Raw genomic sequence first — 22,891 nt, forward strand, 5'->3', positions numbered from 1 at the left:
TTCACAATAATCTAGTCAGTTAAGTGTACTATTATCTTAAGCCCATTTTACAGATGAGAAAATTGAAAAACAGAAAGATGACCTGTCACATAAGTGGCCTACCCAGAATGTAAACACTTCAACTTTTAGATTTTAGCCATCTCACCTTAATATCTTTTGCTTTCAGTATGTGATTTGCATGTCTTTGTAGTCATAGTAATACATTGGAATTATGGAAAGAAGTCTTTATGCACACTGCCTTTTTTAGTGCCTTCCTTTGCCAGATGAAGTCCATATTCTTTGCAGGTCTTTCTTAGTCTGGCTTTCTATATATATATATATATATATATATATATATATATATATATATATAGCTTCATTCTAATCCTTTTAAAAATTGTGTGCTCCAGTCAGTCTGGACTACCTAACCATTCTTGAAAATCATTGCTGCCAAAACTGAATATCATCATTATAGAACGAATTTCTGGGGTACAAGGTTTGGTTTAGTGCCACATTGTCAGCTGCTAGATTATTCCAGTAGTCACTATACTCATTGCTGGTTTGCAGTACTAAATAGATGGTTGTTTTCAGTTGATGTTGGAGGGGGAACACATTTTTTTTCAGGCTTTCTTATTGTCTATAAAATATGTTTTTCCTTCATACTCTATATTCTTTATATCTGGATGAAAAGTGATTTTTAATGGGTGTTAGACTTTTCCTGATGCATAAAATTTTGAGCTGACAAAGTTGACATTCTGGTTTTAATTCATTATCTAATACTACTATATAAAAACTTCAAAAAGATTCGAATTATTGTCCAACTTTGCATGCATTCATTAATTATAAACACTTGCTAGTTTTGAAAGGGCATAATATTCTTCCTAAAGTTATCTAATGCACTATATTAACCTATTTCTGTGTTCATTTTGCCTTTGTAAATTTTAAGTTATTTTCATAAAACTAACAGCTTTCACAGACATTAATTATTGCAGCATTTATTCTTGTATCTAGAGCTAGAGTGCTGATCTGTATTTGAAACTGAGTATTCATATATTAATCCAAATGGACCCTCCTTTATACAGTTAATGTTACATTGATTTGGTAATTTACACAACCACATGATCTTTGATCATGCACAGTTTCTGATGTTCAAGTAAGCATTCTGCAATTTTAAGTCTAGTAGCTGATTTTGGTTGAATATTGAGGCTAATGCCTAACATTGGCACATCTCTAAATGCTACTAAACGTTACAGAACCAAGACAATTATACTTTTATTCAGGTCTCCCTTAATCCTACCACATCATACTTATTGCCTACAGATAAAGATTTGCTCCTTTTCTATACTTCTTTCCCTAGACAGATTACTTATAGTTCCATTCTTTCATCTTTGGCCTTCTTTCTGTTTCTTCTCATTTTAATTAAGCAACATTTATTGAGTGCTTAAACTCTGAGTGCTTTGTATGGTATGTTTTTCAACCATGTGAAATCTTTAAAACTGCCTTTAAATCCCAACTCAAATGTCATTGCCTGAGGATTTTTCTTGGCTTCTTGAGACAGTGCCTCAAGTAAGCAGGTACTTAGTATAAGGTAGTTAACATCATATGTGCATTTTAATTTATAGGAATTTTACACTGCATGCCTAACAAAAAGAAATGATTGAAATAATCTGCAGTTTTACCTGCCATTCTTCCCAGTAAGTGGATAGCTAGGTTTGGACATGAAGTAGAGAGTATGAATCTGTTATTCCTTCAGTCAGTTTCTGTTCCCACATGCCTCTCAAAGTGAACATCTCACCAGGATTGAGTGTGGTATGGTGGTTTCTAACATAGTGATTTCCTAAGGAGTTATCAAGGGCAATTTTGACTAGATTGACTTTCTCCATATGTACACTAACTTTAGAACCTAACTCATTATAAAAGATAGGAATGCCACTATACAATTCAACTAAATGAACATTCTGTCCTTACTCTGAGTTCCTGTAGTAATTTGTTTTTATGACTCAAATGATATTTTTGCTGCTTAGTTCTTAGCTGTTTGTTCATGTCTAATCTCACCCATTGGAAAGCAAGGATCCTCTTTGTATTTGACATGCTGATTTTCACATGATATTCATTTTTAGAATAAATAGACATTTTAATGTGCTTTCATTTTACTAAGGTCTAAGGAATAATCCAGAAGCCATATCCTTTAACTCAACCATCCAGTGGTCATCCCTTTACTTGATACCTTTTGCTAAATTTTCCCTCCCAATTATCACGTCTCTTTTTCCACAGCTCTTCCGACGTGTTGCAGCAGCTCTACCTGGAATGGAAAGCACACAGGACAGAAGCAGAGAAGACAGTATCCTTTTTGTTTCATCAGGAAATTTTATTGTTAGTACAAGTCTTTAGACCCCACTTGGTTGGCTTAGGAATATTATGCCATTGCCTTTTACAGCCAAGAATTGATGGTTTAGGAGCAAAAAGTTTTTCTATAACAAATGAGATCTGGTTATCCAGTTGCATTCTTTGCAGGCTGTTGCTCACTACGATTAATCAGTGAGAGGGTTTGTGTTTGTTTGCTTGCTTGATTTTTAATGAGCAGGAAACTCTTAACATCCCACCCTCCTGCTTCTTAATTTTGACATCCCTTGGCTCTGGGCTTTTTCCCCACAATATATATCGTATTTCCTTCCCCTGCTTTTTCTATCATTTGAACTGTCTACTTGGCATAGGCAGGAGATAACTAAGTTTGGAGCTTTATCATGGCCTCTCCTTTCAGAAATGGGACAGAATGAAACACATGTAATATTAGTTATTTAAAAGAATTTTGAATTTTGATATTTTCCTTGTTTGTCTCATATTTACCTTCTAATGTTTTCATATGCAGACAGTTTTATTAAGCCATAGAATTCATAGCACTTTGTATTCAGCTCTTCCCACTTCTGAATGTTTTATGTTTTCTAAGCCTTTATTTTAGCAGCATAATGTGTTCTATAGAGTTGAAGCCCCATTATTTATTAAATTCTCTCCCTGTTGTGGAACTCTCTTATAGGCTATTTTCAGATTTTTATTATAGATGATTTTTTAAGGGACATCATCTTTATATGATTTCTTACTCCTGTAGAATAATTTCCTTAGGATAGATTTCCATGAGTAGGAATTAACCTTATTCTGAACCTTGCTGCATATAGGAGATATAAGCAAGTTTATTCCATATGAGCACCTTATATGGTGAGCCAGCTATATAGAAAATACTGGCTGAGTAGTCTCTGAAGCCAAATAGGAATGGAAGGGGGTCTTAGCAGAATTGTCGATGTTCAGCAGAATTGGAATTGTACTTTTCCATTTATAGTTCCTTAGCTTTTGTTTCAGTGATTGACATAAAACTGGAAAAGCCTCAGGAACAACCAGTCAGCGAAGGAGGCTGTTCCTGCTAATCCCCCATGGCATCTTCAACTTTCCTCCAGAAGCTCACTGCTTTGGCCCCCTTACTCTTTCATTGACTGCAGTGTGAATATTGGCTTGAACCTTTTCCCTTCAGTAATAACGTATTGCAATTCAGCATTGCTGCCTGTCTCTTGGAGATGATCTATTAGCTTCACAAGCACAAAAAAGTCAGTGTCTTCATTATTTATATTTTACAAAAAGCCAAACAATTCCAGCATATTCCAGTGATAACTTTAAAAATTAGATACATTTTCTTAACATTTTTTTTCCTTTTTAATGTTATGAGAATGTACTTCAAAATGATGGAAATCTCAACAGTATGTGGCTTGGTTAAGGAGCAGTTGTTCACAGCAGCACTTGCCTATCTACTTGATCTCTCCCTGCTTTACTTGCTTGTTCTTTACCCCATTTCCTATTCCAATCCTCCCTCCGTCAAAACAAATGAGGGGGCAAAGCAGTAGTCAGACCAAGCCCATTGGAATTATCCTTCAGTTTTAGCAATACCACTTGCTCTCAAGATATCCAAAATTATTCTTAAGCACTGACATAAATTACTTAGACCTTAATTGAGGTCAAAACTCAACTATCATGGTAGGCAGTGCTAGAATAAGGAAAGGGTTCTGGTGTGTCTTCAGAATGAGTCCTAATGAACATACTGAGTACTTCCAAGTGAATGAACATAAAATATATTTCTGACCAAAACAAATGATTCTTTCACATGTTAGGCTCTGGGAGAGAAAAGTAAAAGTGCTTCAGAACAGGTTTTAAATATTTAATTCTTCTAAGAGCTGTTTCTGCCAAGATTTTAAATTTGTCAAAATCGAGTTCTTCTGTTTGTTTAAAAAACAAAACTAAACTTTTTTAGGCAATAGATTTCTCTTGAGTATTCTTCTTCCTTTCTTTCCTTCTTTCTTCCTTCCTTTCTTTCTTCCTTCCTTCCTTTCTTTCTTTCTTGTTTTTGAAATGCTGTGCAGGCAAGGCACTGTAGAAATCAAATTCCTTTAAGAAGAACCAGTGGAAGAATTTAAATTTGGCACTTTGATCGAAACTACTGTAACCGGTAGAAATAATGATATCTAATGCTTACCAACTAAAGAATCCTCAACGGAATAGCAAATACTTTGCCCAGGACGATTGAGGTCAAATTGAAAATGGAAACAGTTTTCTTATAAGCCCTAGAGGCAGATCTGAAAAAGCATACATAGAAGAGGGAAAGGGGAGAATGAAAATAAAACTTAATATTATGCAGATTTATGCCTTATTTTTCAGCATTTTTTTATGTTGGTTCTCTCAATCCGGTTTTGCTTTTTATTAGATCTGTATAGTTTGCTTAATTAACTAGTGATTTAATTTTATATTTAAGCTACAATTAATCTTTTTTCTTTGGTGATATTTATTTCTTTGCCTTTTTTAAAACTACTTTCAACTTTTAGATGTTTTATTCAGTCTATTTAGAGCTTCATAACAATGGCAATATGTATTTCCCTTAAAACACTGCAAACAAATATACTAGGAGTGCACCATTTTAATCTTTACTAGTTATTGTGAGATTGCTGTGTAAGTTAATAAATACATTTGTAAATACATTGTTTGCAAGAAGAAAATTTCTGAGTTACAGCTCAGGAAAAGCCTGCTGAATTTATGTTGTAAGCATTACTTAACACAGTATAAGGATGAAAAGACAACAAAAATATCTTCATACTTCCTCATCCCCTCATTGCAACAAAACCCTTAACTGGGAGAACCTTATTCCTTCCCCTCTCTTTCCTCATCCTCCTCCACTTCCCACTTACTGTCCAACCTTATAATATTCAGAGAGCTCTTGGATTATGGGTCTGAATAGAGAAATGCTTTCAGATAATCATTAGCCCACATACCCCAGTAAATTGTACTCAAAGACGGGATGGAGTTGTAAAGTGCTTTTATAATACAATATTATTGTTAAAGGCAAGGGTTGACTCTTTTGTTTTATTTTGACATGGCATGTCCTGAAATAAATATCAATTCAATATGGCGATGGGTCATATTCTTTATTTGGAAGAAGTTGTAATTTCTGACATGGGGGTGATTGTGTTCCTACACTGTAGCATTTGATTCCTTTTAATGTATCTTTAAGGCAGTAACCAGTTAATGCTGCTTTTAATATTGGTCTTTTTATTTAGCTGGGGTTCTTCAACTGAAGCAGTGAAGTGTGTTCATAGTGCACTTTTTTTTTTAATAAACACATTTTTGCTGCCCCAAAAATGTATAAATAAACACAAAAGAAAACACTTATTGACTTGGTTTCCCATTCCTGCCAAAGTGATGAATACCATGTGCTACTTCCTCCCTGGGACTATAAAGGGAATGTGGAATCCAGAAAAATAGCAAAACAACAACAAAACTGAGAAACCCCTGGGGAGTCACAAGACTCTTTTCAACTGTTGAGGGTGAGGGAAAGTGGCTGCAACTTGAAAGATAGGGCCACTGGTGGAGGCAATAATAGGATGTGTTAAGAAAAGTAGTTTAAGTTCTGCTTACGCTTCCTCACTCCTAACTCCACCTTTGCCTTTGGACAGGGGTGGCAAACTGCCCTCACACAAAATCCAGCCTGCTACCTGTTCTTAAATTAAGTTCTGTTAGACCTCAGCCATACTTTCTCACTGCAAAGATGGAGTTGAGTAGTATAAACAGGCCTTAGGGTAAACCACAGCTGTCCCCTGTACTATAGAAATGGAGGCCACAGCCCAGACTACAGGCTCAGTTATCCACAGCGGTAATGTCAGTGCAGTATAAAATCCCTGAGAGGGAATTTCCTGGTGGCTTAGTGATTAGAATTCCTTGCTTTCACTGCTGTTGCCCCAAGTTCAATCCCTGGTTGGGGAACTGAGATCCTGCAAGCCACGCAGTGCAGAAAAAATATAAAAAATCCCTGAGAAGTGAGGAGTTGATGAAACTAGGTGGGGAATAACCTGCCCGCCTTAGGCCTTTCACTCACTCTTTACCCTTTCAAAACATCAGTTAGTGGACTGTGATCTAGGGAGACTGCCTTCTGCAAGAGCTGCTTCTTCCTAAACTGGGTTTAAAGGTAAGGCCCTGAAATAAAGTTTGGTTTGGTGAGATGATACTGAATGGGAACGATACATGTGGTCTTGTGGTACCTAGAACTCTGTCCCAAGGTTTGTCCTTTCCCCATCTTAAAACTTGACATTCTGGTCTTTGACCCTTGCCCAGTATACCATCCCAGAGTTATAACCCATACCCCAGGAGAATTTGGACTCATAAGAGTAGTTGGATACCTGAAAACTGCCTCAAAAGAAAAAGTGAATATCATTTGAAGCAGAACTACTTGAAAAGACAACCAGTAATTTAAAGATGGCATGATAAATATTAAAGAGGTAAGATAATACCAGTATGGAACAAGAATCATAAAATAATCAAATATAACTATTAAGTGAAAAATATAATAGTTGAAATTAAAAGCACAGGTAAGTAGTAGACTGGGTTCTATTCATTGAATTATAACGTTCAATTGAACTCTTTCATTAGAAAGCAAAGAAATAAAAAAAAAGAGCAAAGAAATAGAAAAATAAAGATTAGGAGGAGAATAGTATATATAGCAACATTCAGAAATTCCAGGGAGATGAAAATCAGGAAAATTAAAGTACTGAAAACAAAGAATTTTGAAGATAGTATTTGTGACAGGCATCTGTGTATCTTCTGAATGCAGTTTCTGAAATGGTATCTGCCTCCTGATACTCATACGTTTGCATTATCCTTTCCCCTTGAATATAGGCTGTACCTGGTGACTTGCATCTAAGGAATAGGACACAGCAAAAGTTACGTCCCTTTGAAGGTTAGATTATGAAAGACTGTGGCTTTTGTCTTGTTCACACAATCTCACTCCTCATTTGCTTTTATGCAGCAATCCGCCACGTTTGAGCTGCCTGTAGAGAGGCCCAGCAGCAAGGAGCTGAGGGCAGCCTCCAGCCAATGAGGAACTGAGGTTCTTCTTAATAAGACAGCCTGCAAAGAACTGAACAAAAAACAAGCCACAGACAAAATATTTGTAGATTGCATGCTTGATAAAGGACAAGTATTCAGAATATATGAAGAACTCTCATAACTTGATAGAAAAGACATGGAAAATGCTTGACATCATTAGTCATTATAGAATGCAAATTAAAACCACAATGAAATACTACTACATACATATCAGAAAGGCTAAAATTTAAAAGATTGGCCATACCAAGCATAGGTGAAGATGAGGAGCAACTTGGAATTCTTATACACAGCTACATGAGATTTTGGAAAAACAGTTTGGAAGTTTCTTTAAAAGTTAAATATACATTTATATATAGTAGCCATTCCACACCTAAGTATTTACCCACAAGAAATGAAAGCATGTGTCTATACAAAGACTTGCACACAAATGTTCATAGCAGTTTTACTTGTATTAGGCAAGAACTTGAAATAACCCAAATGACCATCAGAAGGTGACTATGTAAACAAATCATGGTACATGCTTACTGTGGAATAGTATGCCATAAATCAGAATGAACTGTTGATACCAACAACATAGCTGAATATCAGAAAATTATCCTTCGTGAAAAAAGTTGGACAAAAAAGAGTAAAGTATATATTTTATGTTTTCATTTATATAAAATTCTAAGAAATGCAAACTAAACAATAACCCTCCTTTTCTCCCTTTCTCCAGTCCCTGGTCACCTCTATTCTGCTATCTGTCTCTGAATTTGCCTATTCTAGGTACCACATATAACTGGAGTCATACAATATTTGTCCTTTTGTGTCTGACTTCCTTCACTCAGCATGATGTTTTCAGTGTTCATCCATGTTGTAGCATGTATCAGATTTGATTCCTTTTTGTGGCTGAATAATATTCCATTGTATGTATATACAATATTCTGTTTATTCATTCATCTGTTGATGGACACTTGTGTTGTTTCTATCTTTTGGCTATTTTAAATAATGCTGTTATGAACATTAGTGTACCAGTATCTGAGTCCCTATTTTCACTTATTAGTATATAACCTAGGAGTAGAATTGCTGGATCATGTGATAACTTTTTGAAGAAATGCTAAACTGCTTTCCACAGCATCTGCACCATTTTACATTCTCACCAGCAATGCATGAGGGTTCTAACTTCTCAACATCCTCATCAGTACTTTTTATGTTCTGATTTTTTAAATAATAGCCATCCTAATGGACGTGTAGTGGTATCTATCGTGGTTTTGATTTACATTTCCCTAATGACTAATGATGTTGAACATCTTGTTTACTTGGCATTTGTATATATTCTTTGGAGGATGTCTATTTTAAGTTCCTTGCAGGCTGTTTTACTGAGAAACTTTGGAGATATGTCTTTTCAGTCCTTTAACCATTTTTAAATTGGATTGTTTATTTTTTGTTGTTGAGTTATAGGAGTTCTTCATATAGTCTAGTTATTAATTATTTGATAGATACATGGATTTACAAATATTTCCTCCATTCTGTGGGTTTTCACTCTCTAAGAGTATCCTTTGATGCACAAAAGTTTTAAATTTTAATCAAGTCCAATTATCTTTTTCCTTTTTTGCTTATGCTTTTGATGTCATATTGGAGAAATCACTGCCAAATCCGATGTCATGAGCATTTTTTTCCTATGTTTTATTCTAACAGTTTTATAGTTTTAGCTCTTAAGCTTAGGTCTTTGATCCATTTTGAGTTACTTTTGTAAATGGCATTAGGTAGGGGTCCAACTTCTTTTGCATATGGATATTGCTTTCCTAGCAACATTTGTTGAAGACTGTCCTTTCCTCATTGAATGGTCTTATTTAACACTCTTGTTGAAAATCAACTGACCATATACATGAGGATTTATTTCTGGATTATCTGTTCCATCTGTCTATGTGTCTGTCCTTATGCCATTACTACACTGTTTTCATTACTGTAGCTTTGTGGTAAGTTTTGAAGTCTGGAAGTGTGAGTCTTGCTGCTTTGTTCTGATCACTTTGGGTAGTTTGTCATCTTAATATTAAGTCTTCCAATCCATAAACACAGGATGTCTTTCTGTATTAGTCTATTCAGGCGGCTATAACAAAATAACACAGACTGGGCAACTTACAAAGAACAGAAAATTTATTGCACAGTTCTGAAGACTTGGAAGTCCAAGATCAAGGCACCAGCACAGTCACCTGGTGAGGGCCCTCTTCCCAGTTTGTTGCGAGCCCCTTCTTGCTGTGTCCTCACAGGGTGAAAGGGCTGAGGGATCTCTCTGGAGCCCCTTTTATAAAGGCACTAATCCCTTTCATGAAGGCTTCACCCTCATGATTTAAGCACCTCCCATAGCCTACCTACTAACACCATCATCTTTTGGAGGATTCAGTATGTACATTTTGGGGGGACACAAACATTCAGACCATGCATTCTGCCCCTGCCCACTCAAAATTTATGTCTTCCTCACATGAAAAATACATTCATTCCATCCCAGTAACCCCAAAAGTCTTAAACCTGTTCCAGTGTCAACTCAAAAGTCTAATTCCAAATTGTCATCTAAATTAGATATGGGTGTTGACCTAAAACAAATAGACTACAGGTTATTCCTCCAGCAAATATGGGTTTATTCAGAATCAGTGGAGAATTGCAGTTTGGGGTCTGCAACTATGGCAAGTCCCTGCAAGGCAAGAGAAGGAGAATGCTTTTACAGAGGGGAGAAGGAAGTTGGGAGGACTATGAACAAAGCCCATGACTTCATTGGCTGAGTCCTTGCCGGGAAGGAAGACTAGTCTGTCTGCTTGTTGGGCTCCGCTGTCATTGCATGGTTTAGAGCTCCCTCTTCTGGTCTCCTGACTATTTAATTGAAGCTTCCGTTTATTAATTTTTTTTAAGTCTTTACTGAATTTGTTACAACATTGCTTCTGTTTTATGTGGGGTTTTTTGGCCACAAGGTATGTGGGATCTTAGCTCCCTGACCAGGGATGGAACCTGCACCCCTCGCATTAGAAGGCGAAGTCTTAACCACTGGACCACCAGGGAAGTCCCTATTAATTTTTTACGTGGGTGAGATTCAGGGTAGATTCAGCTTATGGCAATTGGTTTCCAGCTATGAATCCATGAAGTCAAACAAGTTATGTGCTTCCAAAATACAATGGTGGGACAGGCATAGGATAGATGTTCCTATTCCAAAAAGGAGAAATAGCGAAGAAAAAAGGGATAAGAGGTCCCACGCAAGTCCAAAACCTTAAGGCACGCTGGGGCCCGGACCTGCACTTTGGACTAATGGGTGGCCCCACCCCAGCTCTCATGGGTTGGAGTCCTGTGCCTGTGGCTCTAGAGGTGGAATCTCATGCCAGTGGCTCTACCAGTTTGGGGGTTTGAGGGTAGTCCCATCCCCACAACTCTGCTGGGCATTGCTCTAACAGGAGCTTTCTACTGTACCCAAAAGCGGCCCTCTGTGTTGCACATCAGAGTCTCCAGAACAGTCCATCCTTTGGAATCTGGGTGGAGGTAGTCACATCTGGTGCTGTGGACACTGCCAAGATTTACTACCTGTGCCCTCTGGAAGGACCATCGCCATGGCCTGCACTACACCTGGGGTAGCTGAGGTGCTAGGTACCAGAATTTGGGGACGGGGGAGCAGAGCCTGGGATGTGAGAGGGTGCCAGGCAGCAGAAGCCCCTCCTTTGAAATTGTTCTGCCCCACATGCCCTTTCAGTTTGGGACTATGTTGGGAGTGCCTTCGGGGTCATTCTTCTATTGTCTTGGACAATAGGTCCTGTCTTCTTTTAGATGACCAAGCAATCTCCCCATTGTCTTGAATAGCTCCCAGCTTCTGTTGGAGTGGTGATCCATACCAATCTTCTTATCAGATCCTGCCACACACTTTGTATTCTCTCTCAAATGAGTTTTCTTATTTCTTTCAATATGGATAGGCTGAGAATTTTTGAAGTTTTAAATTTCTGCTTTCCCTTTCATTAAGAATTCTACCTTTAAATGATTTCTGTCTTCTCACATGTTAAAAAAGAAACAACAGACCCAAAATGGAGTCACTTGTGCTAAGCCCCATGTCAACAAACCAAGACTTAATACCTAACCTAATTGCAGTTTCAGCCTCTCCCTGGAATGTGACCTTTAACCCCTTGACCTTGAATTACCTGGTCAGCACTAGTGAGATAACCCACCCAATAGATCCCATCTGTCCCCCATAGGAAAGTCACCTTGCCTAAAAAATTGTTCTTTGCTAGAAACTTCCTTTTCCCATCCCCTGCTGCCTGTAAAAGCCTTCAATTTTATACAGCTCCTCAGAGTTCCTTTCTATCGGCTAGACAGGATGCTACCCAATTCATGAATCATTGAATAAAACCAAGTAGATCTTCAAATTTACTCAGCTGAATTTTGTTTTTTAACAGATGTGGTGGCAGCAGTTGGACCGAGGAAGGACGCTTCTGATGGCTTTAGGGACAAAAAGAAACACAGGCATACCCACGAACCCTTTTGAGGTCTCTTTCTCACCATTTCTGAAGACTGTGGGTAAGTCCCCCTCAGTTCTGAGCTCTGCTGTCTTTCCATCGAGCTCCCAATCTAATTAGCTTTCCACTGTTCCCCATTTTGAGTGGAAAACCCCAGGATTTGGTTGTATTCCCAGATTCCGCATCAGGGACTATTGGTGGTTTCTGGCCAGAGTCACACTGGGTCTGACTTAAAAACCAGACTGGGTCCAGGCTTAAACTGGACTGGGTCCATTGTGTTTTGTGTAGGTAAAGGCTATTGCTAATGGAAATCTTGGAAGCAGCCACAAAATTGGTGGGCATGCGTTGAGCATTTAAAAGCTAATAGAGCACTTGCCACCAACCCAAAGACTCCTTTGTTAGGATAAGCTGGTTATGGAACAGGTTAGATTGACACTAGGCCACCTGCCAACCTCAAGAAAATTTCCATGCAACAAGGTACACTGTAAAACATCACACAATTCCCAATTCAGCTGCACATCCCTTTCAAGTATTAGTTTGGGGGACTTCCTGGGTGGTTAAGACTCCATGCTCCCAATGCAGGGGGCCCGGGTTCAATCCCTGGTCAGGGAACTAGATCCCACATGCATGCCACAACTAAGAGTTCACATACCACAACTAAGGAGCATATGAGCCATAACTAAGACCCGGCGCAACCAAATTTTTTTTTAAAAAAGGTATTAGTTTGGGTCCAAGAGACCCAAAATCGTAGCTAATTAATTATTTAATAAAAATGGGATCCTTAAATTCCAAAGTGTTGAGCACACCACCTTCTAGCACAACTGCTTAGTTTATGTCTAACTACTATGGTCCCGCAAGCCATAGATATCTACAAAAAAGGCAAAAATCTTATTGAAAACAACCTAGAATTACAAAGTCCATTATTACAAATGTTCCAATTCAATAAGATCATTTAAGGGACTTCCCTGGAGGTCCAGTGGCTAGAACTCCACACTGCTTCCACTGCAGAGGGCACGGGTTTGATCCCTGGTTGGGGAACTAAGATCCTGCATGATGCACGGCACAGCCTTAAAAAAAAAAACCAACAAACAAGACTGTAAACAAAATCTGCCAAGCTAGTAGCCTTGCTGAAGGCCCCATATCTACCCTCGAAGGAGGGCCCCCAAATGGGCCCCTCCCTGAGTTGACAAGACTCTGAGGGATTTTTCTGATAAACTTCTACATTAATCTCTTAAACAGTGAAAAATTTAAAATTAAATTAATGAAGAATCTTGCCAAATTCTGATAGATACCAGAGCCTACAGAGTGGCTCCTGGGAAAACTGGCAGAAGCCAGCAAAGAGTGAGAATTCTTACCAGATCAGCTCTCCCAAATCTCTGCCTGTGGTGCCCGGTTGAGAGAGGAGAATTAAATTTTACACTGTCCCTTGCTTTCCAAATCCAGACCCATTTGTTATTGATTCTTTCTCTTCCAGGGATAGGTTTGTTTTTGTTTTTTTTGGCTGTGCCACACAGCTTGCAAGATCTTAGTTCCCCAACCAGGGATTGAACCCGGGTCCACGGCAGTGAAAGCACCGTGTCCTAACCACTGAACTGCCAGGGAAGTCCCTCCCAGGGATAGCTATTGCCTTCTTGCTTATCTTGTCTTGAGTCTTAAGAACTTGGCCTGGCTTTTTGCCTGCCTCAGACATACAGGTTGTCAGTTCCTTCTTTGGGCTACTTTTTGGGAGTGACTCTGGATCTTGGGAAGGTAGTATCCTTTGTACCCTTTTTGATTCCACTTACATCCAAGGAGGGGTTGTTCAATACTACCAGAAATATTTACTGTTTGTCCCAGCTGGAAACTAACAAGATATTTAAGAGAATTTTTTAGGCCTTCTCCCTTAAGCTAAAATAAAACTATGTAAACAGATGGAAAGAAAAGCCTTAAATTTTAAAGCCTTGTGGGAGGATTTACTAAAGCATTCCAAAGACACACAGCTCTAATCCAGAACATAGAAATCTTTTGATTTACATTTAAGCTGGAAATCTTCCTGATATATAAAAAAGCAAACAGAATTCCCTGGCAGTCCAGTGGTTAGGACTGGGCACTTTCACCGTCGCCCAAGTTTGATCCCTGGTCAGGGAACTAAGATCCCACAAGCTGTGCAGCATGGCCAACAACAAAAAATAAAAATAAAAAAGCAAATTGAGGGCTTCCCTGGTGGCGCAGTGGTTGCGCGTCCGCCTGCGGATGTAGGGGAACCGGGTTCGCGCCCCGGTCTGGGAGGATCCCACATGCCGCGGAGCGGCTGGGCCCGTGAGCCATGGCCGCTGAGCCTGCGCGTCCGGAGCCTGTGCTCCGCAACGGGAGAGGCCACAACAGTGTGAGGCCCGCGTACCACAAAAAAAAAAAAAAAAAAAAAAAAGCAAATTGAAGTTAATGTGGTTGTATGGGTGGACCAACTTATGATGTCATTTAAGTTGCAATGCAATTCCTTAATAAACTAAAAGCAACTATCCTTATCTTTACAGATCTTTACAAAACCAAAAATTTGGCTCCAGAAACAATTCAGTGTCCACATATCCTTTTTAACAATTTACCTTGCCTATTCATCTCAAAAGACTTGTAGGTATGGTAAAAATTCTGGCCTTAGGGAACAAAAGTCCTTCTTGGAGGAACTTGCATTTTTTTCCCCCATGCCTTTTATTTATTTATTTTTTTTTTTGTGGTATGCGGGCCTCCCTCTGCTGCGGCCTCTCCCGTTGCGGAGCACAGGCTCCGGACGCGCAGGCCCAGGGGCCATGGCTCACAGGCCCAGCCGCTCCGCGGCATGTGGGATCCTCCCAGACCGGGGCGCGAACCCGGTTCCTCTGCATCGGCAGGCGGACGCGCAACCACTGCGCCACCAGGGAAGCCCCCCCCCATGCCTTTTATATGTAAATGTTCTACCTGGTCCTCTCTGGGAACTCTTGTTTTTTTATCTAGACCTTCTCCTTGAAATGCAAGCTTCAGGGAGTTATTTCTTAACAGAAGGGGGGAAAAAAGGGGGAGGGGGGTAGGGGTCTTCTCCAGAAATATTAGTAGAAAAAGCTTTAGCCATCTGAGCAGGTAAACTTAACTTATTCCATAAGCTAGTGAGTTTTGCATTTCCATAACCTGTCTCATGGCTAAAAGTTTTAAATGAAAGCTATAAGGTCTCTGTGTCTATCTGTATTTTTATGTCCCCCCCATATCTATATCTATATCTGTGTGTGTGTGTGTGTGTGTGTGTGTGTGTGTTTGATGTATATTCTACCTCTGGGTGGTATTGCCAAAATTAGTTCATAAAACTCTTATTTGATTGGCTTAAGGAAAATTAAGCACTTATGAATTAAGTATTCCTAAAAATCTCAGAAATATAATACTTAAATGTTTTTTCAGGTTCACATGATCTAAGATTAATCTTTAGTAAATGAAAGCTAGTTTAAGTTTGTTGGTTTAATTAAAACAGGCATGTCTTTAGAGTTATCAGCATTAAATATAATATTTTTATTCTACCTAGATGTACTGAAAGTTAAGTGAGCTCATGTTATCTCTGTTATAAAATTTGTCAACAACAACAAAATAGCTTGGGATGATGGCTGATTTTGTCTAATGTCTCGTGAAGTTTTTATGGGTAATCTAAACATAGTTGTTAAGCAATAAGAATCTGTTCTCCTTGTAATAGGACACGGTTGGAAACATTAGCTATATTACCAAGGCTTTGACTGAAATGTCACATTTGAGAGAGATGTGCATAGACTCAAATATGACCAGACAGCTTTAAGAAACTGTTGACTTGGGAATTCCCTGGTGGTCCACTGCAGGGGGCATGGGTTTAATCCCTGGTTGAGGTACTAAGATCCCACAAGCTGTGTGGCATGGTGAAAAAAAGAGAAAAAAAAAGGAAACTGTTGACTTTATAAAGCCAATAAAGCCCCTTGGGAAAATTGGCCTGGTAATCTGCTTACAGGGTTCCCAGCAGCCTTAAGAGGTGAATAAGGAAGGTCATTTCTTGGCAGGCCCAGGAACCTCAGGATCTTTGGGGGGACGTTGAGAAGAGAAGAATTCACCCAATCTATAGGTATTGCAGGTGAAATCTGATGGTGAGTTCTTGGCTTGGCTTACTGGCCTCAGAGGCTGTGAGAGTGCAATCTGAGATTCCTTATGAAAAGTTTCAGCAAAGCAGGCTTAACAAGAGCTTATATGGTCAATTAATGTTCTTGTTGCATTTACGTAAATAATCAAGACAAGTTTATTGCAAACAAATTAGTTTTACTATGATTATGTTTGGTAAAAAATGGGGATAATTGTAGAGAGAAAAATTATATTTGCAACTTTGTAGATACTTGATTCTAGTCCTGTTAATTGTCTTTAAGGTTTTATTATATACCTGTAAACTGGCCTGGATCTGGAATTCTTCTATTTTCCTCAAATATCTGGCTATGATTCTCCAAACCACTGTTTCTAATTTTTCCCCACCCTTCTTATTAGGAATCACTAAGAACAGACTGCCCTTAAATTTCCTTGGAAGGGACTATACTAGGTCTTCCTCACTATCCAGATAGCAGTTAAACTTCAGGGACTTGAACCTTGGGTACATATCTCACAGCTAAAGAAGGCACCACCTGACATCTGGTCCTGTGCAGATGCTGGAGACCTCCAAGTCAAATTGACTAGGAAGAGAAGTAGCTGACATCGATGTAGACTGCTTCCACCTCAGATCGACTTCCTACTTTAACATGAAACCCTTTCTTCTTTTCTCTTTCCTTTAATCTGGCATTGGCCTGGAAAGATAACACCATAACCCATATCTCCCAGGCCATTGCTAAGGGGAGTAACCTTTCCAACTGCTGAATTTATCATCAAAAAATCCAATCTGTCCAATAACAGTGCCACCTTAGCAGAAGTGGTTTGTGCCCTGACAGGGTTTATCCTTATCTGTGATAGTTATCATTCTCCTTAGGCGTATGAATGCCTAGATGGCTGGAGCATAACCAGAAAGTGCCTCTTACATTATCTAACTATGCTCTTAACTGTTCACAAACTGAGATACCACATTGGTCAGCTCCCCTGAATTTATTGTTTGTTTGTTTGTTTAATATAAATTTATTTATTTATTTATTTTTGGCTGTGTTGGGTCTTCATTGCTGCACGAAGGCTTTCTCTAGTTGTGGCGAGCGGGGGCTACTCTTTGTTGCGGTGTGCAGGCTTCTCATTACGGTGGCTTCTCTTGTTGTGAAGCACAGGCTCTAGGCACGCAGGCTTCAGTTGTTGTGGCACGTGGGCTCAGTAGTTATGGCTCATGGGCTCTAGAGTATAGGCTCAGTAGTTGTGGCAAATGGGCTTAGTTGCTCCGCGGCATGTGGGATCTTCCCGGACCAGGGCTTGAACCTGAGTCCCCTGCCTTGCCAGGCAGATTCTTAACCACTGCACCACCAGGGAAGTCCCAGCTTCCCTGAATTTATATCTTCAAGTTAGAAAGGACCTACCAAGAGGCATTCATGATTCAGGATTGATGCCAAAATATTGGCTCCCTGTATACCAATGCCAAAATGAGATACAGAGACAGAGTTTTGGAGGAGAAAGAAAGGGTGGCTTTATTCTTTGCCAGGCAAAAAGGGAATACAGCAGGCTAGCGCCTCAAGAAATGTGCCCCCCTCCCTGGGGAAAAGGGAGAGGTCTTATAGTCGGGTCTTATGGTCAGGGGTATGGGGTAAGGATCAAGGCAGTAACAGTCTTGCGTTCTTCTTTCTTCTGCAAAGTTTCAAAAGGGTGGGTTTGCTGACAAGATTAGGGTGTGTGCAGGGTCTCAGGTGGTCAGGGTCTCTTAATCTTGATGAGCTTCTCTGGTCCCTTTATTCTTGCCTCAGGTGGTTTCGTGACTGCTCCTCCCGTGATTAGCAACTGTTCCACATCTGCCCTTTGGAACTCAGGGAAGGTCATGGAAGCCGGAGTCTTGCCTACAAGAAATGGGAGACAAAAAGGCCTCCATGCCCAGGAGCCCCACAGGGCCCCCGCTCAGTTTCAGGATTTGCTTCCTTTGGCAGAGCCCTAATTCCTAATTAAGAGTAAATGCAGATAAGGCTATGATAAGGGACCTCTCCTTAACAATGAACATATTGCAGAATCTGCTGCTAAAACAATAGCTGTCCAACAAAAATCAAACTCTGGCTGAAGTCCTTGATAATAGGATAGCCTTTGATTATCTTTTAGCTGAACAAGGAGGTGTTTGTGCTATGGTTAGCACTACTTGCTGCACCTGGATTAACAATTCTGGGGAAGTTGAAACTCAGCTACATAAGATTACTGAACAAGCCTCTTGGCTTCAGAAAGTGATTTATTCAAGTGATCTTTCTTTGACTTTTAAATTTTGATTTGTTTGGGTCTTAGGGACCATGGCTCCAAAGTGCACTCCAAACATTGGGAATTATCCTGAATATAATAATTATAGTAGTCCTCCTGGTGTGCTGTATTCTCTCAAAAGCTTTAAATGCATGTTTGCAGTCACCTACAACCAAGTAAATGATCTCCCTAAGACTGGAATGCCAGAAAAAGAATGAAGAAAATGACTGGCTAAAAACTGAGCCTGGTGACTTCCCTAGTGGTCTAGTGATTAAGAGTCTGTGCTTCCACTGCAGGGGGCACGGGTTCGATCCCTGGTTGGGGAACTAAGATCCTGCATGCTGTGCAGCGTGGCCAAAAAAAAAAAAAAGAGACCTGTGAATATACACAAAGGCTCAATAAAAGCTACAAGACTACAGAACGGTAGCTAGGAATGATGCTAATACCTTAAATTTTGATCATATCTCTCAGGCTAAAAGTCTGATCAAAAGGGATGGATTTTTAAAAAAGAAACAACAGACCCAAAATGGAGTCACTTGTGCTAAGCCCTGTGTCAGCAAACCAAGACTTAATACCTAACCTAATTGGAGTTTCAGCCTCTCCCTGGAATATGACCTTTAACCAGTCAATCTGGAATTACCTGGCCAGCACTAGTAAGGTAATCCACCCAATAGACCCCATCTGTCCCCCATAGGAAAGTCACCTTGCCTGAAAAAATCCATTCTTTGCTAGAAACTTCTTTTCCTGCCGTCTTCTGTCTGTAAAAAAGCCTTCCATTTTGTATAGCTCAGAGGTCCTTTCTGTCTGCTAGGTGAGATGCTGCCCAATTTATGAGTTGTTGAATAAAGCCAATTCGTTTTTCGGTTTTTTGTGTGGTTTTTTTTGGCCATGCCACGTGGCTTGCCAGATCTTAGTTCCCTGACCAGGGATTAAACCTGGGCCTTAGCAGTGAAAGTGCCAAATCCTAACCACTGGACCACCAAGGAATTCCCAAGCCAATTAGATTTTCATATTTACTCAGTTGAATTTTGTTTCTTAATACACATTTGACCATAAGCATTCAAGAGAAGGCAGGTTGCTCCTTCAACATTTTGCTTTAGAAATTTCTTCAGCCAGACAACAATTTCATCACTTACAAGTTCTACCTTTTACAAAAAACTAGGACACGAACACAGTTCATCCAAGCTCTTTGCCACTTCATAATAAGGATTGCCTTTTCTCCTGTTTCCAGTAACACATTCCTTCTTTCCAACTGAGACCTCATTAGAATGGTCTTTCCCATCCATATTTCTACTAATATTCTGGTCACAACCACTTAAGTATTCTCTAAAAAGATTGAGGCCCTCTTTACAGCTCTCCTCTTCTCCTTCTGAGCCCTCGTGAGAATTGCCCTTAACAGTCATTCATGACAATATAGGCTTTTTCTAGCATGTACCTCCAAATTCTTCCAACCTCTGCCCATACCCATTCCAAAGCTGCTTCCATATTTCTAGGTATTTGTTATGACAGCAATCCCACATCTCGGTATTAATTTCTCTTAGTCTGTTTAGGCTGCTATAAAAAGATATCACAGGGCTTCCCTGGTGGCACAGTGGTTGAGAGTCTGCCTGCCAATGCAGGGGACACGGGTTCGGGCCCTGGTCCGGGAGGATCCTACATGCCGTGGAGTGGCTGGGCCCGTGAGCCATGGCCGCTGGGCCTGCGCGTCCGGAGCCTGTGCTCCGCAACGGGAGAGGTCACAACAGTGAGAGGCCCGCCTACAGCAAAAAACAAAAACAAAAACAAAAACAAAAAGATATCACAGACTGGGTAGCTTATAAACAGCAGAAATTTATTGCTCACAGTTCTGGAGGCTGGAAGTCTGACAAGATCAGGGTGCCAGATGAGGGCCCTCTTTTGGGTCACAGACTTCTTGTAGTATCTTCACATGGCACAAGGGGCTAGAGATCTCTCTGGAGCGTCTTTTATCAAGGCACTAATACCATTCATAAGGGTTCTGCCCTCATGATTTAAGTACCTCCCAAAGCCGCATCTATTAATACCATCACCTTTAGGGGATTAGGATTTATTTATTTTTTTAACTATTAAACAATTTTTATAGTTTACTTTTTTAATTGAAGTATAGTTGATTTTCAATGTTGTGTTAGTTTCTCATGGGATTTTATTTTTTAATTTATTTTTTAAATGATTATTTCTTTTATATATTTATTTATTTATTTCGTTGCACTGGGTCTTAGTTGAAGTAGGCGGGCTCCTTAGTTGTGGCATGTGGGCTCCTTAGTTGTGGCATGCAAACTCTTAGTTGTGGCATGCATGTGGGATCTAGTTCCCTGACCAGGGATTGAACCTGGGCCCCCGGCATTGGGAGCGCGGAGTCTTAACCACTGCACTACCAGGGAAGTCGCTCGTGGGATTTTAATGCATGAAATTTGGGGAGTACAAACATTCAGACCATAGCACTTTGCATTTATTTATATCTTAATTCTTTTCAGCAATGATTGATTGATTGGCCATGCCACATAGCATGTGGGATCTTATTTCCCTAACTAGGGATTGAACCCACACCCCCTGCACTGGAAGCACAGAGTCTTAACCACTGGACCCCCCAGGGAAGTCCCCTCAGCAATGTTTTAGGTCTCAGCATACAAGTTATGTATGTAGGTTAGCATACCTAATCTCCTTGGTTAGGTTTATTCCTAAATATTTTATTCTTCTTTATATTATTGTAAGTGGAATTTTTTTCCCTTAATTTCCTTTTCATATTGTTTAGTGCTAGTGTATAAAATGCAACTGATTTTTATGTTGACTTTGTATCCTGAAACTTTGCTAAATTTGTTTATTAACATTTTTTTTTGTGTGTGTGGAATATATAGGGTTTTCTACATTTAAGATCATGTCATCTGTGAAGAGAGATGATTTTACTTCTTCCTTTCCAGTTTGGATGGCTTTTATTTCTTTTTCTTGTCTAATTGCTCTGGCTAAAACTTCCAGTAGAAGTGACAAAACTGGGCATGCTGTCTCATTTCTGATCTTAGGGGAAAGGTTTTTAGTCTTTCACCATTGAGTATATTTTCTCTTGGTCATCCAATTTGTTGGTATACAATTGTTGATAGTATTCTCTTATAATCCTTTTTATTTCTGTATAATTGGTAGTGATGTCTTCACTTTTATTTCCAATTTTAGTAATTTTAGTCTTCTCTTTTTTTTTTTTTTTTGTGGTACACGGGCCTCCCACTGTTGTGGCCTCTCCCGTTGTGGAGCACAGACTCCGGACACGCAGGCTCAGCGGCCATGGCTCACAGGCCTAGCCGCTCCGTGGCATGTGGGATCTTCCCGGACCGGGGCACGAACCCGTGTCCCCTGCATCGGCAGGCAGACTCTCAACCACTGTGCCACCAGGGAAGCCCTCTTCTTTTTTAATGTATGCATTTATAGGTATAAATCTCTCTCACAGAACTGCTATCATCTTCCTGATGTACTGACTCTTTATCTTTATAAAATGCCCCTCTTTATTTTTTTTTTATAAATTTATTTTATTTATTTATTTTTGGCTGTGTTGGGTCTTTGTTGCTGTGTGCGGGCTTTCTCTAGTTGCAGCAAGTGGGGGCTACTCTTTGTTGTGGTGTGCGAGCTTCTCATTGCAGTGGCTTCTGTTGTTGCGGAGCACAGGCTCTATGTGTGCAGGCTTCAGCAGTTGTGGCTCACAGGCTCTAGAGCACAGTCTCAGTAGTTGTGATGCATGGGCTTAGTTGCTCTGTGTCATGTGGGATCTTCCCAGACCAGGGCTTGAACCCATGTCCCCTGCATTGGCAGGCGGATTCTTAACCACTGTGCCACCAGGGAAGCCCATCCATTGTATATATGTACCATATCTTCTTTATCCATTCTTGTATCAATGGACATTTAGGTTGCTTCCATGTCTTGGCTATTGTAAAAAGCACTGCAATGAACATTGGGGTCCATGTATTCTTTGGGACCATGTTTTTCTCCGGGTATATGCCCAAGAGTGGGATTGCAGGATCATGTGGTAGCTCTAGTTTTAGCTTCTTAAGGAACGTCCATACTGTTTTCCATAGTGGCTGCACCAATTTACATTCCCACCAACAGTGTAGGAGGGTTCCCTTCTTTCCACACCCTCTCCAGCATTTATTGTTTGTGGATCTTTTTTATTTTTTTAAGCCTCACAGCATGTGGGTTCCTAGTTCAAACCCATGCCACCTGCATTAGAAGCATGGAGTCTTAACAACTGGACCACCAGGGAAGTACATGTTTGTGGATTTTTTGATGATAGCCATTCTGACTGGTGTGAGGTAATATCTCATTGTAGTTTTTTTTTGGCTCCATTGGGTCTTTGTTGCTCTAGTTGCAGTGAATGGGCGCTACTCTTCGTTGCAGCGCGGGCTTCTCATTGTGGTGGCTTCTCTTGTTGCGGAGCATGGGCTCTGGGCACGTGGGCTTCAGTAGTTGTGGCACGCAGGCCCAGTAGTTGTGGCTCACGAGCTCTAGAGCACAGGCTCAGTAGTTGTGGCACATGGGCTTAGTTGCTCCACGGCATGTGGGATCTTCCTGGACCAGGGCTCAAACCTGTGTCCCCTGCATTGGCAGGCAGATTCTTAACCACTGTGCCAGGGAAGTCCCTGATGCTTACTCTTTATGTGGCATATCTTTTTCTTTCTTTTCTTTCTTTCTTT

The 22,891-nt window shown here is 40.0% G+C and overlaps 1 protein-coding gene across 4 annotated transcripts in view; it reads left to right on the forward strand.

Annotated features, from left to right (window-relative positions):
• RAB6A (RAB6A, member RAS oncogene family) overlaps nt 1-22,891 on the forward strand; it is a 98,605-nt gene that overhangs the window by 74,265 nt on the left and 1,449 nt on the right. For 2 of the 4 annotated variants that reach the window (XM_007113286.4, XM_007113285.4), the window contains exons 7-8: nt 2,254-2,320; nt 3,334-5,421. In XM_007113286.4, coding sequence (XP_007113348.1) covers nt 2,254-2,320; nt 3,334-3,398 — 132 coding nt within the window. In that variant the 3' untranslated portion in view covers nt 3,399-5,421. Of the gene's footprint in view, nt 1-2,253; nt 2,353-3,333; nt 5,422-11,795; nt 11,991-22,891 lie in introns of those variants that run through there. The other 2 variants (XM_055078754.1, XM_024131578.3) reach the window with 2 other exon arrangements.

The sequence above is a fragment of the Physeter macrocephalus genome, chromosome 16, assembly GCF_002837175.3.
Source record: "Physeter macrocephalus isolate SW-GA chromosome 16, ASM283717v5, whole genome shotgun sequence".
NCBI lineage: Eukaryota > Metazoa > Chordata > Mammalia > Artiodactyla > Physeteridae > Physeter > Physeter macrocephalus.